General features: G+C 42.2%; 1 protein-coding gene across 1 annotated transcript in view; it reads right to left on the bottom strand.

Moving 5' to 3' along the window:
• LOC133552681 (neuronal acetylcholine receptor subunit beta-2-like) overlaps positions 1–14,365 on the bottom strand; it is a 63,208-nt gene extending 48,843 nt beyond the window's left edge. The window contains exons 1-2 of the mRNA XM_061900057.1: positions 14,208–14,365; positions 13,988–14,118 (exon numbers count right to left, since the gene is read on the bottom strand). Coding sequence (XP_061756041.1) covers positions 13,988–14,042 — 55 coding nt within the window. The 5' untranslated portion in view covers positions 14,043–14,118; positions 14,208–14,365. The remainder of the gene's footprint in view (positions 1–13,987; positions 14,119–14,207) is intronic.
• Between the last annotated feature and the right edge of the window lie 3 nt (positions 14,366–14,368).

The following is a 14,368-nucleotide window of genomic DNA, read 5'->3' as shown; positions in this document are numbered from 1 at the left end:
TGCTCAAGGACACAACGGACGTGACTAGGACGGTAGAAGGTGGGGATTGAACCAGGAACCCTCAGGTTGCTGGCACAGCCACTCCCCCAACCGTGCAACGCCGTCCTTTGGGGCGGACAAGGGTACAGTGTCTACGCGTTTCTCCTTATTGAGCCAGATTTAATTCAGTCTCTGTTTAATTCCTTGCTTCTTGTCTTGTTTAATAGATGTCATCAGTGTTTGAACCTGACAAAAACAGATTTTACAGTAAAATTCTGGCAACTGAGCTGCATTTTTTTAACCATAAAAACAGCAGTACTATTTTTCCATTTACAGTAATATACACTACACTATGAGCTGAAATTATTGCAACTTACCATATTTTTTTATACATTTGATTTTTGTTTTTAAATATCTACTTAAAAAATGGTGCAATACTCACTGTTTAAAGCCAAACAACTGCCAGGTGTAAACCACTTTGACACGTCTGCGTTAGGTTGCTACACCTCGCCAATGAAGACGTGAAGTGGTGGTGAAATGTCTTGCTCAAGGACACAACGGACGTGACTAGGATGGTAGAAGGTGGGGATTGAACCAGAAACTCTCAGGTCACTGGCAGAGCCTCTCTCCTAACTGCGCCACGCCGTCCCCCTTGGCAGACAAGGGTACAGTGTCTACTAGTTTCTCCTCATTGAGCCAAATTTAATTTTGTCTCTGTTTAATTCCTTGCTTCTTGTCTTGTTTAATAGATGTCATTAGTGTTTGAACCTGACTAAAACAAATTTATTTACAGTAATATACACTACACTTTGAGCTGAAATTATTGCAACTTACCATATTTTTTTATACATTTGATTTTTTTATAATATCTACTTAAAAAATGGTGCAATAATAGTATTCACTATTAGAAGCCAAACTGCCAGGTGAAAACCACTTTGACACGTCTGCGTTAGGCTGCTCCACCTCGCCAATGGAGACGAAAAGCACAATAAATATCACTGAGTGTCAAGGAAACAACATCACATGACACAATAAAGTTACATCACGGCAGATTAGCACAATTACACGATGGAATATCATATTTCACCCGAATGGGATCACAGAGAAAATCGTTGATTCATTGGCAATAAAAATCTGCCTCAGTGCGCCCATAATTCCCAGCAACCGGTGTGGTGAGGACATTTAGAGCGGCTTTGGTAAATCCTGGCCACACATTGGGAGATTTTTTCTGCGTTGTTTAGTCGCTGATCTTGGCTTTACTGGATGAAAACATGAAAAGCAGGAAAATGTAGCACAGTGATGACTCTACCATGAACCCCGACCCCGACTTAAACAAGTTGAAAAACTTATTGGGGTGTTACCATTTAGTGGTCAATTGTACGGAATATGTACTGTACTGTGCAATCTACTAATAAAAGTCTCAATCTATCAATTAATCAAAGCCGGAGGTCAAATGTGCTGAAAGTCTCCACTACAGCAAAGTGCTCGCCTGATATGAACATCCAATTAAATTTGATTTGATATATCTTTATTTCAAATATGCACAAAAAAACCCAAGAGGTAGCCTGATCCAATACAGTGTTATACAGCCTTAACAGCCATTGTAACACAATGAAAGCAATGGAGAATAAAAAAACAAAAAAAAATACAAAAACAAACAATATCAATCAATCAGTGTTTATTTATATAGCCTTAAATCACAAGTGTCTCAAAGGGCTGCACAAGCCACAACAACATCCTCGGTTCAGAGCCCACATAAAGGCAAGGAAAAACTCACAACCCAGAGGGATGTCAATGAGAAACCTTGGAGAGGACCACAGATCTGGGGGACAACTTCAATTCCCCTTAAATTGTAAATCGTTATAAATGAGATTTCTTTGGAAGCAGTGACATTTTGTTTGTTGTCCATCCATCCAACCATCCATCCTCCTCCGCTTATCCGAGGTTGGGTCCCTGGGGCAGCAGCCTAAGCAGAGAAGCCCAGACTTTCCTCTCCCCAGCCACTTCGGGAGACATAGTCTTCCTAACATGTCCTGGGTCTTCCCCGTGGCCTCCTACCGGTTGGACGTGCCCTAAACACCTCCCTAGGGAGGCGTTCGGGTGGCATCCTGAGCAGATGCCCGAGCCACCTCATCTGGCTCCTCTCGATGTGGAGCAGCAGCGGCTTTACTTTGAGCTCCTCCCTGATGACAGAGCTTCTCACCCTATCTCTAAGGGAGAGACCCAAACTAATTTTGGCCGCTCGTATCCGTGATCTTTTCCTTTTGGTCATAACCCAAAGCTCATGACCATAGGTGAGGATGGGAACGTAGATCGACCGGTAAATTGAGAGCTTTGCCTTCCGGCTCAGCTCCTTCGTCACCACAACAGATCGATACAGTGTCCGCATTACTGAATACGCCGCACCGATCCGCCTGTCGATCTCACCATCAACTCTTCCCTCACTCGTGAGCAAGACTCTGAGGTACTTGAACTCCTCCACTTGGGCAAGTGCTCCTCCCCAACCCGCAGATGGCACTCCACCCTTTTATGGGCGAGAACCATGGACTCTGACTTGGAGGTGCCGATTCTCACCCCAGTCGCTTCACACTCGGCTGCGAACCGATCCAGTGAGAGCTGAAGATCCCGGCCAGATGAAGCCATCAGGACCACATCATCTGCAAAAAGCAGAGACCTAATCCCGCAGCCACCAAACCAGATCCCCTCAACGCCTTGACTGCGCCTAGAAATTCTGTCCATAAGAGTTATGAACAGAATCAGTGACAAAAAGGGCAGCCTTGGCGGAGTCCAACCATCACTGGAAACGGGTCCGACTTACTGCCGGCAATGCGGACCAAGCTCTGACACTGTTCATACAGGGAGCGGACCTCGGATTCAGGAGGAACAGTGTGGTGTTCGTCCTGGTCGTGGAACTGTGGACCAGCTCTATACTCTGTAAAGGGTCCTGGATGGTGCATGGGAGTTTGCCCAACCAGTCTACATGTGGTTTGTGGACTTGGAGAAGGCATTGGACCGTGTCCTTCGGGAAGTCCTGTGGGGAGTGCTCAGAGAGTATGGGGTATGGGACTGTCTGATTGTGGCGGTCCACTCCCTGTATGATCAGTGTCAGAGCTTTGTTTGTTGGGAAAGGTGGCAATAAATGCTCATCAAATACTTATTTGGAACATCCCACAGGTGTGCAGGCTAATTGGGAACAGGTGGGTGCCATGATTGGCTATAAAAACAGCTTCTCAAAAAATGCTCAGTCTTTCACAAGAAAGGATGGGGCGAGGTACACCCCTTTGTCCACAACTGCGTGAGCAAATAGTCAAACAGTTTAAGAACAACGTTTCTCAAAGTGCAATTGCAAAAAATTTAGGGATTTCAACATCTACGCTCCATAATATCATCAAAAGGTTCAGAGAATCAGGAAAAATCACTCCACGTAAGCGACATGGCCAGAAACCAACATTGAATGACCGTGACCTTCGATCCCTCAGATGGCACTGTATCAAAAACCGACATCAATTTCTAAAGGATATCACCACATGGGCTCAGGAACAATTCAGAAAACCACTGTCAGTAACTACAGTTGGTCGCTACATCTGTAAGTGCAAGTTAAAGCTCTACTCTGCAAAGCGAAAGACATTTGTCAACAACATCCAGAAACGCTGCCGGCTTCTCTGGGCCCGAGATCCTCTAAGATGGACTGATGCAAAGTGGAAAAGTGTTCTGTTGTCTGACGAGTCCACATTTCAAATTGGAAATATTCGACATGGTGTCATCCGGACCAAAGGGGAAGCGAACCATCCAGACTGTTATCGACGCAAAGTTCAAAAGCCAGCATGTGTGATGGTATGGGGGTGCATTAGTGCCCAAGGCATGGGTAACTTACACATCTGTGAAGGCACCATTAATGCTGAAAGATACATACAGGTTTTGAGAACAACATATGCTGCCATCTAAGCGCCGTCTTTTTCATGGACGCCCCTGCTTATTTCAGCAAGACAATGCCAAGCCACATTCAGTACGTGTTACAACAGCGTGGCTTCGTAAAAAAAAAAAAAAGAGTGCGGGTACTTTCCTGGCCCGCCTGCAGTCCAGACCTGTCTCCCATGGAAAATGTGTGGCGCATTATGAAGCATAAAATACGACAGCGGAGACCCCGGACTGTTGAACGACTGAAGCTCTACATAAAACAAGAATGGGAAAGAATTCCACTTTCAAAGCTTCAACAATTAGTTTCCTCAGTTCCCAAACGTTTATTGAGTGTTGTTAAATGAAAAGGTGATGTAACACAGTGGTGAACATGCCCTTTCCCAACTACTTTGGCCTGTGTTGCAGCCATGAAATTCTAAGTTAATTATTATTTGCAAAAAAAAATCAAGTTTATGAGTTTGAACATTAAATATCTTGTCTTTGTAGCATATTCAACTGAATATGGGTTGAAAAGGATTTGCAAATCATTGTATTCTGTTTATATTTACATTTAACACAATTTCCCAACTCATATGGAAACGGGGTTTGTATATGGAAACTGGAAATGGAATTTTTTTCTTCTAAAAAGTATTGGGTGGGTGCGGCGCTTTCTATTGTCCGGAGAACACCATCCACTTGAAGAGAAGTAAACATGGGCCATGTGGACGTGGGCATGAGGAGAGGAAGGAAGGAGACGTGATGCAGGCCGGCAGAAAGTAGTAAGAAGTAGTCTCCCGTCCAAAGGCAAAACCCAGTAAATCAATTTTGGTCCAAACTTTGGACTTCCTAGGTGATATGCTTTACATTAGTGTATGCGATATTGTAATTTTTTCCGTAAGTAAGCTGTTACGCGCATGGCAGGACCTAGCAACTAACACATAACCGCGTAGATACAACAGAAAAACCTAGTATCTCAAGGGACCAATCGAAGCTTCTTTGTCAGTCGCCTTATTGTCTTTAATGAGACATTTGCAGGAATGGGGGCCGACGGTCAAGCTGATTATGTGATATTATGGCACGAGGGGATATTTGGAAGATTGGCCCAGGACGTTGCAAGCACCTTCATTAAATGTATTGTATCTTGATTCTTCCCCTTGCATACTCTTTTGGGCAGATAACTGTGGAGGTCCAAATAAAAACTGGACGCTCTACACGGCTCTTGCCCAATGTGCAAACGCAGAATGGGGCCCACCCAAGATTGTGATCAAATATCTGGAGAAAGGGCACACGTTCATGAGAGCAGCTCAATCGGCAAGAAAATGAAAGCTCAAGAAAACATCTATAGGTTTGATGACTTTGTGGATCTTTGTAAGACAGCATCAAGATGGATTGGTTTTCCTTTGTTTTCTCAAAATCAGCTAGAAGTGAGTTACTAGGTTTTGCCGTCGGACGGGAGTAGTGAAGGACACCTTAGGTGTGGTGGAGGAAGTGAATGTGGGGAGAATACCAGAAGGTTCCATCGCACGTGAACACACACACACACACACACACACACACACACACACACACACACACACACACACACACACACACACACACACACACACACACACACACACACAGTAGTACTAGCGCCTGCACTCTCCACACCTCAATAATTGATTGCCTCTAAAAATAAGAAGGCACCATCTCAATGTGAGAACTCCAACACAATCAAAGATTGTTCACCGGGACTTTCTCAGGCCAAGTGAACGTGTTCAACCAGATTTTGGTCCAGTTTAGATGAGGTCTAAGTCAAGACTTGGCTCTTTTTGCAGGGTTTTTGTTGGGTGATGACCACCGAGTCAATTATTCAGTCTTTTGGCATTTGTGCAATGGTGGCGTCTCCTCGGCATGAATGTGGGGTTGTCCCCACACCAATATGTGGGTACCAGTACCAAAATGTAGTTTGAAACTTTTCTAAATAAAGGGGACCACACAAAATAGCATATGTGGCTTTATTCAAACAAAAAATGTTAGTGTACATGAAACATATGTTTATTATTGTCATTTAGTCCTTAAATAAAATGTTGAACATACTAGACAACTTGTCTTTTAGTAGTAAGTAAACAAACAAAGACTCCTAATTAGTCTGCAGAAACAAATTGTGTCATTTATACACCTATTGTGAGGGACAAACTGTAAAAAATGATTATAAATCTACTTATTTACTGTTAATATCTGCTTATTTTCTGTTTCAACATGTTCTATCTACACTTCTGTTAAAATCTAATAATCACTTATTCTTCTCTTCTGTGATACTCGACATTAGTTTTGGATGATACCACACATTTAGGTATCGATGCGATACCAAGTAGTTACAGGATCATACATTGGTCATATTCAAAGTCCAGGGACGTATTTACTGACTTTATAAACATAATATGAGTTTGAAATTTTTTTTTGTGATGATTAAAAAATATGAATGTAATCATAGTAGTTTCGACTAAATACGCTCCTGTAGTTGGTATCATTACAGTGGATGTCAGGTGTAGATCCACCCATGGCCGGTGAGCTATTGTATCCTATTCAAAGTCCTCATGTGTCCAGGGATGTATTTACTGAGTTTATAAACATAATATCATTTAAAAAAAAAAAATAGATTTTGTGATGCTAAAAATACAGATGTAATCATTGTAGTATTGACTAGATACGCTATTGTACTTGTTATCATTACAGTGGATGTCAGGTGTAGACCCTCCTCTGGCATTTGTTTACGCCGGTGAACTATTGTATCCTCTTACAGTGTGTAAGGAAGCATGTTTAGCTATTCCACATCCTCCAGTGATAATACTACTTGTAAGAAACATCCTTTTTTTTGTCGCCATGGAGGCGAGGATTAGTGATTTAGAAGTAGCTAAAACACTGTGGATGGATGTTAGCTACATGTTTTAAAGCAGCTCTTCCTGAGGGTGTTACAGTGTTATAACTTCACCTTTATCTTGACTTTTTACACCAAAATGCGTCCATTCTCCCTTTTCTGTCTACACACTGTCTCTGCTTGTAAGTACTCTGTGTGCGTGCGCTGCCGAGCATGGTCCTCTGCTCGTAAAACCAACAATGTCACCATGTGATGACAACGACCGGTATAGTACGGAATATCACTGATTAGCCATACCGTACATGAATATAACAGTTTTTGCCTCTGTGATCATGCACAAGGCCACCTTCCACACAAAAGACGTGTCAATAAACAGCGAGCACTGCTATAGTCCAGTGCATCCTCCCACTCAGTGGCATAGTGGTTAGAGTGTCCGGTTGTGAGTTCAAACCCCGGCCGAGTCATACCAAAGACTATAAAAATGGGAGCCATTACCTCCCTGCTCGGCACTCAGCATCAAGGGTTGGAATTGGGGGTTAAAATGATTCCCGAGCGCGGCCACCGCTGCTGCTCACTGCTCCCCTCACCTCCCAGGGGTTGAACAAGGAGAGGGGTTTGCAGAGGAGACATTTCACCACACCTAGTGTGTGTGTGACTATCATTGGTACCTTAAAGGCCTACTGAAAGCCACTACTAGCGACCACGCAGTCTGATAGTTGATATATCAATGATGGAATATTAACATTGCAACACATGCCAATACGGCCTTTTTAGTCTACTAAATTGCAATTTTAAATTTTGTGCCAAAGTATCCTGCTGAAACGTCGCGGAATGATGACGTCACACATTGTAGAGGACATTTCTGTCCAGCATCGTTCACAGCTAAAAGTCGTCTCTTTTAATCGCATAATTCCACAGTATTCTGGACATCTGTGTTGCTGAATCTTTTGCAATTTTTTCAGTGAGTAATGGAGACGTCAAAGAAGAAAGCTGTCGGTGGAAAGCGGTGTATTGCGGCCGCCTTTAGCAACACAAACACAGCCGGTGTTCCAATGTTTACATCCCCAAAAGATGACTGTGAAGTTTTACTATGGAACTGAGCGGTCAAGCTAACACAGTTGGATTGGACCACACACACAAGGTACAGTGTATTATGCAGTGATCATTTCGAAAGATCGTGTTTCGAAGAGGGTCCCTTGCGAAGGACAGAGATGGGCATACCCACCACCCGTCGACTGCTGCTGAAGAAAGGTGCTGGGCCGACCTTCAGGTTGTACAGGTACGACCATATAATTTCACTAAAACACTAGTAACACAATAAGCAAATAAGGGATTTTCCAGATTTATCCTAGTAAATTTGTCTAATAACATCTGAATCGCTCCCACTGTATAGTCTTTTTTTTTCTTTCTAGTCCTTCACTCTCACTTTCCTCATCCACAAATCTTTCATTCTCGCTCAAATTAAATGGGGAAATCGTCGCTTTCACGGTCCGAATCGCTCTCGCTGCTGGTGGCCATGATTGTAAACAATGTTCAAATGTGAGGAGCTCCACAACCCGTGACGTCACGCGCACATCGTCTGCTACTTCCGGTACAGGCAAGGCTTTTTTATTAGCGACCAAAAGTTGCAAACTTTATCGTGGATGTTCTCTACTAAATCCTTTCAGCAAAAATATGGCAATATGGCGAAATGATCAAGTATGACACATAGAATGGACCTGCTATCCCCGTTTAAATAAAAACATCTCATTTCAGTAGGCCTTTAAGTTTACACTGTCCGTCCTTCACAACACGGAGCAGCAGTAACAACAAAACAAAACAAAAGAAAATGACTCATTGTCGTCGTCTGCTGCGCTTCTCAGAGCTCATCTGCAAGACGTCCACAGCAGCTGTTGGACCAAGGAGGACAACGGGACACAAACCAAGTTACCTGTCAAGTTGTACACAGTAAACATGACTCTCTCTTTTATTTATTTTTTTTAAAAACAGCTCGGTCTTTAGAATCCTATCGTAAGAAAATAATTGTGGTACCATTTTTACATTTACAGTGATACACTGTGAAAACAGTAACCATATTTTTTTCATGCAAAAAAACTAACAAAAATCTGGCAGCTCAATCACCAGAATTTTACAGTAAAATAGAGTGTGACCATTTTACTGTCAATGTTATGGTAAAATGCTGCCTTTTTTTCTTTTGACTGCAAAATCCACAGATTTTTTTTTCAATCAATCAAAGTTTACTTATATAGTCCTAAATCACGAGTGCCTCAAAGGGCTGCACAAGCCACAACCACATCCTTGGCTCAGATCCCACATCAGGGCAAGGAAAAACATAACCCTATGGGACAATGAGAAACCTTGGAGTGGGACCACCCCTCCCCCACAACGAAGCAGAAGCAGCCATAAAATTAAGCAGACAATAGCAGCGTTAGCTAGCAGTAGCTCACCGCTATCAATGCATCGCTAAAATAGTGTTAGAATAATTATGTATAAATGATCACACAACTTTTATGCTTAAAGGCCGTTGCTATAGTTATTATCAATTGTGCTGAAGCTGTACTTTTCTATCCGTGCAAAGGGACAACTTGCAATCTTGGATTGCGAGTCGTCTCTTATCAGTGTTTGTGTCCAGACCCGGCATGCTGACTGCCAAGGGCGAACATCGAGTACCTTGACGCAGCCAAAGCACTATGGACTGGACTCTCACACTATTATGTTGGATCCACTATGGACTGGACTCTCACTATTATGTTAGATCCACTATGGACTGGACTCTCACACTATTATGTTAGATGCACTATGGACTGGACTCTCACACTATTATGATAGATCCACTATGGACTGGACTCTCACACTATTATGTTAGATCCACTATGGACTGGACTCTCACACTATTATGTTAGATCCACTATGGACTAGACTCTCACTATTATGTTAGATCCACTATGGACTGGACTCTCACACTATTATGTTAGATCCACTATGGACTGGACTCTCACACTATTATGTTAGATCCACTATGGACTGGACCCTCACACTATTATGTTAGATCCACTATGGACTAGACTCTCACTATTATGTTAGATCCACTATGGACTGGACTCTCAAACTATTATGTTAGATCCACTATGGACTGGACTCTCACACTATTATGTTAAATCCACTATGGACTGGACTCTCACACTATTATGTTAGATCCACTATGGACTAGACTCTCACTATTATGTTAGATCCACTATGGACTGGACTCTCACACTATTATGTTAGATCCACTATGGACTGGACTCTCACACTATTATGTTAGATCCACTATGGACTGGACTCTCACACTATTATGTTAGATCCACTATGGACTGGACTCTCACACTATTATGTTAGATCCACTATGGACTGGACTTTCACTATTATGTTAGATCCACTATGGACTGGACTCTCACTATTATATTAGATCCACTATGGACTGGACTCTCACACTATTATGTTAGATCCACTATGGACTGGACTCTCACACTATTATGTTAGATCCACTATGGACTGGACTCTCACACTATTATGTTAGATCCACTATGGACTGGACTCTCACACTATTATGTTAGATCCACTATGGACTGGACTCTCACACTATTATGTTAGATCCACTATGGACTGGACTTTCACTATTATGTTAGATCCACTATGGACTGGACTCTCACACTATTATGTTAGATCCACTATGGACTAGACTCTCACTATATTATGCTAGACCCACTCGACGTCCATTGCATCCGGTCTCCCCTGGGGGATGAGGTTTACCCACATATGCGGTCCTCTCCAAGGTTTCTCATAGTCATTCTCATCGACGTCCCACTGGGTTGTGAGTTTTTCCTTGCCCTTATGTGGGCTCTGAACCGCGGATGTGGTTGTGGCTTGTGCAGCCCTTTGAGACACTTGTGATTTAGGACTATATAAAAAAAAACATTGATTGATTGTTTTTCCAGCCTGCTGCTACTTTAAACATTCTGTATTCCAGTGTGAAGGCTCGATTGGGACTAGAAATGAAGTCCTGAAGTCCTGTGGGACCTCTGAGACCATGGAAGGGCTAAATCCGTGTACCTAATGTTGTGGCCCGGCGTGGCGTGAGTAATTGTGAGCACGATGACGTCAGGAAGCCATGAAACATGCTGTGTGTTCCGCCGGACTCAAACGGCGTTGTGTAACCCTCCCGCCCCGTGGAGCTGTGCGGCGGCCCACTGCTGACAGTCAAGGTCACGCGGCCTGACAGTGAAGGTCACACCAGTCCTCCTCCAGAGACACATTGGGGTTATCGGAAAGAATCAGCTTTTTTCTAACGTTATCTTCAGCATTTCCCGCTGTTAGAATAATTGTTCTAAATTATCACGAAAAACTGTATTACATTATGTTCCGGACAAGAAGACAAAAGGCTGAAATCTACCAAGAAGACTTCTTGTAAAATTCCACTGGGACTACAAAGCGGACAGATGGCAGGATATGCCCAACTTCCACAGGAACTCTTTTTGAAGTATTTTACGAACTCTTTTTGAACTATTAATTGAACACTCTTTAAACTATTTTATGGAACTCTCTTTGAACTATGTTATGGGACTCTCTTTGAACTATTTTATGGGACTCTCTTTGAACTATTTTATGGGACTCTTTTTTAACTAATTGACGGACTTTCTTCGAACTATTCGGTAACCGAAGGCAATGCTGTTTACGACCCACTTCCCTCAGGAAGCAGCTGTGGGCAGGGGGGTGGGGGGTCAAATAAAGAAGGAGGAATACAATCTTGGGGCAGAGCGTGGTGGAAGACTGTACAGAGAGTACAGTGGCCATGTCTCTCCTCAGATCTGAGTCCAAATTTAATTCTGTCTCTATTTGATTCTTAGCCTTTTGTCTTGTTTAATAAATGCCATCAGTGTTCGAACCTGACAATATTGGTATCAATTGATATCAGAATTGGTAATTAAGAGTTGGACAATATCGGAATATCGGATATAAACCAGTCTGGGTTTGGAGGTTGCCTGGAGAAGGCTACATTCCTTACTGCATTGTGCCAAGTGTGAAATTTGGTGGAGGAGGAATTATGGTGTGCGGTTGGTTTTTCAGGAATCGGGCTTGACCCCTTATTCCAGTGAAATAAACTTTGAATGCTCCAGGATACCAAAACATTTTGGACAATTCCATGGGATGGCACTTCAACTTCATAAAGTGAGTGAAGGCACGTGGCCAAATACTTTTGGCAATATAGTGTAGGTATGTCTAGCGTTAAAAAGTTAGACTCGGTAGAAGTTTAACAGGACGGCCAAGTTTCAGAAAGTGAGACTTTAGTGGCACGATGCGTTTGAAAAATAATTTGGCACTGTTTGAATGATGATGTATTCCTCAAGACACACGTCCTCACCTCCAGCAGCTCTCCCTGTACTGTGGCTTCCTCATGCTCGTCTTGACTAACCACAAATTAGAAATCATCTCCACTGTTTTTTCTTCTGTCTTGTCCTCTGCATCTGTTATCTCCAATTGTATCTCGGCACCTCAGCCTCCTCGGCTCTCTCAGCATCGTCCAGTCTTGCCAACTTCTTAGTAAGGATAATAGCTTTTAGCTGTCATAAATATTGTTAAATGACATAATTGACTCATGTGCATAATTTCAATGGGCTCTTGTAGGAAGGAGGAATAACTTGGCGGGAGACATAAAAAGCGCGTCTATAACGTAATGTGTCAAGTATGTAAATGACGTGACCAAAATATTAGGAACACCTGTCATGCATCTATGATGTAGCCAAAATATTAGGGACATGTGTCAAGTATGTACATTAGGTCATCAAAATATTAGGGACGTGTGTCAAGTATGTAAATTAGGTAACCAAAATATTAGGAACATGCATCAAGTATAGAAATGCGGTGACCAAAATATTAGGAACACCTGTCATGCATCTATGATGTAGCCAAAATATTAGACACGTGTCAAATATGTAAATTAGGTAAACAACATATTAGGAACATGCATGAAGTATGTAAATTGGGTAAATAAAATATTCTGAACATGTGTCAAGTATGTAAATATGGTGACCAAAATATTAGGTACACTTGCATGCATCTATTACGTAACCAAAGTATTAGAGACATGTGTCAAGTATGTAATTTAGGTCATCAAAATATTAGGAACATGTGTCAAGTATGTAAATTAGGTAACCAAAATATTAGGAACACGTGTCAAGTATGTAAATTAGGTAACCAAAATATTAGGAACATGTGTCAAGTATGTAAATTAGGTAACCAAAATATTAGAGACATGTGTCAAGTATGTAAATTAGGTAACCAAAATATTAGGAACATGTGTCAAGTATGTAAATTAGGTAACCAAAATATTAGGAACATGTGTCAAGTATGTAAATTAGGTCATCAAAATATTAGGAATATGTGTCAAGTATGTAAATTAGGTAACCAAAATATTAGGAACATGCATCAAGTATATAAATGTGGTGACCAAAATATTAGGAACACCTGTCATGCATCTATGATGTAGCCAAAATATTAGGGACACGTGTCAAGTATGGACATTAGGTCATCAAAATATTAGGAACATGTGTCAAGTATATAAATTAGGTAACTAAAATATTAGGAACATGCATCAAGTATATAAATGTGGTGACCAAAATATTAGGAACACCCTTCATGCATCAATAATGTAGCCAAAGTATTAAAGACGCATGTCAAATATGTAAATTAGGTAAACAACATATTAGGAACATGCATCAAGTATGTAAATTGGGTAAATAAAATATTCTGAATATGTGTCAAGTATGTAAATATGGTGACCAAAATATTAGGAACAATTGCATGCATCTATAACGTAACCAAAATATTAGAGACATGTGTCAGGTATGTAAATTAGGTCATCAAAATATTAGGAACATGTGTCAAATATGTAACTGAAATATTAGAACAACTAAAAGTCCAAACAATGACCACAGCAGGCCTATACTGTAAATACTGTATAAAAATGACTTCATAATCTCCACTCAAAGCCATTTTGCTTTATAATAAAACATGTTCTGAAGGAAAGAACATCACTTTGGTGATTAGAAGAGCACCTTCTGTAACTTGCAACATTTCAACAGAAAAAGAATCTGGCTCTCGCCTGCTGTCCATCATGTCCAAGTCACCATTTGACAATGAAAAGAATGTTTGATCCCCTCTGAAGGACGCCCCCCTGTACACTTTTGCAAGGATTAAAGCAGGATTACTCACTGGGTGACGGCGTGGTGACAAGGAGAAGCAGCGCTGCGATCACCGGCACCGTCATGGTCGCTCCCCCGCCGTCTGCAGCCTGCACGACGCGCCTCAACTGGCAGACGAAGCCGCTCTATTGCAGACTCGGACTGGGTAAAGATTGAGATTATTAGGCATGAAAAGGCTGTCCTCTGAGGGGGGGAAAGTGTCGATTAGAAGTGGGGAGAGTTCCACTCACCGCTGCCCGGGTGCACGCGCTCTTTGCAGGAGCGCAGCGATCGTGCGCAGCGGCGCCCGGCTACCAGGAGCACAATCCCCCCGCCGTGTTTTACGTCCTCTTTGGCCGACGCGGAGAGGAGAAATGTGGGTCACCAGCGAGCAGCGGCGGCACAATCGTTC

This window comes from Nerophis ophidion, linkage group LG05 (genome assembly GCF_033978795.1).
Source record: "Nerophis ophidion isolate RoL-2023_Sa linkage group LG05, RoL_Noph_v1.0, whole genome shotgun sequence".
Lineage (NCBI taxonomy): Eukaryota > Metazoa > Chordata > Actinopteri > Syngnathiformes > Syngnathidae > Nerophis > Nerophis ophidion.
Note: the sequence above shows the minus strand (reverse complement) of the source record. Positions and strands in the feature narration are given on the sequence as shown.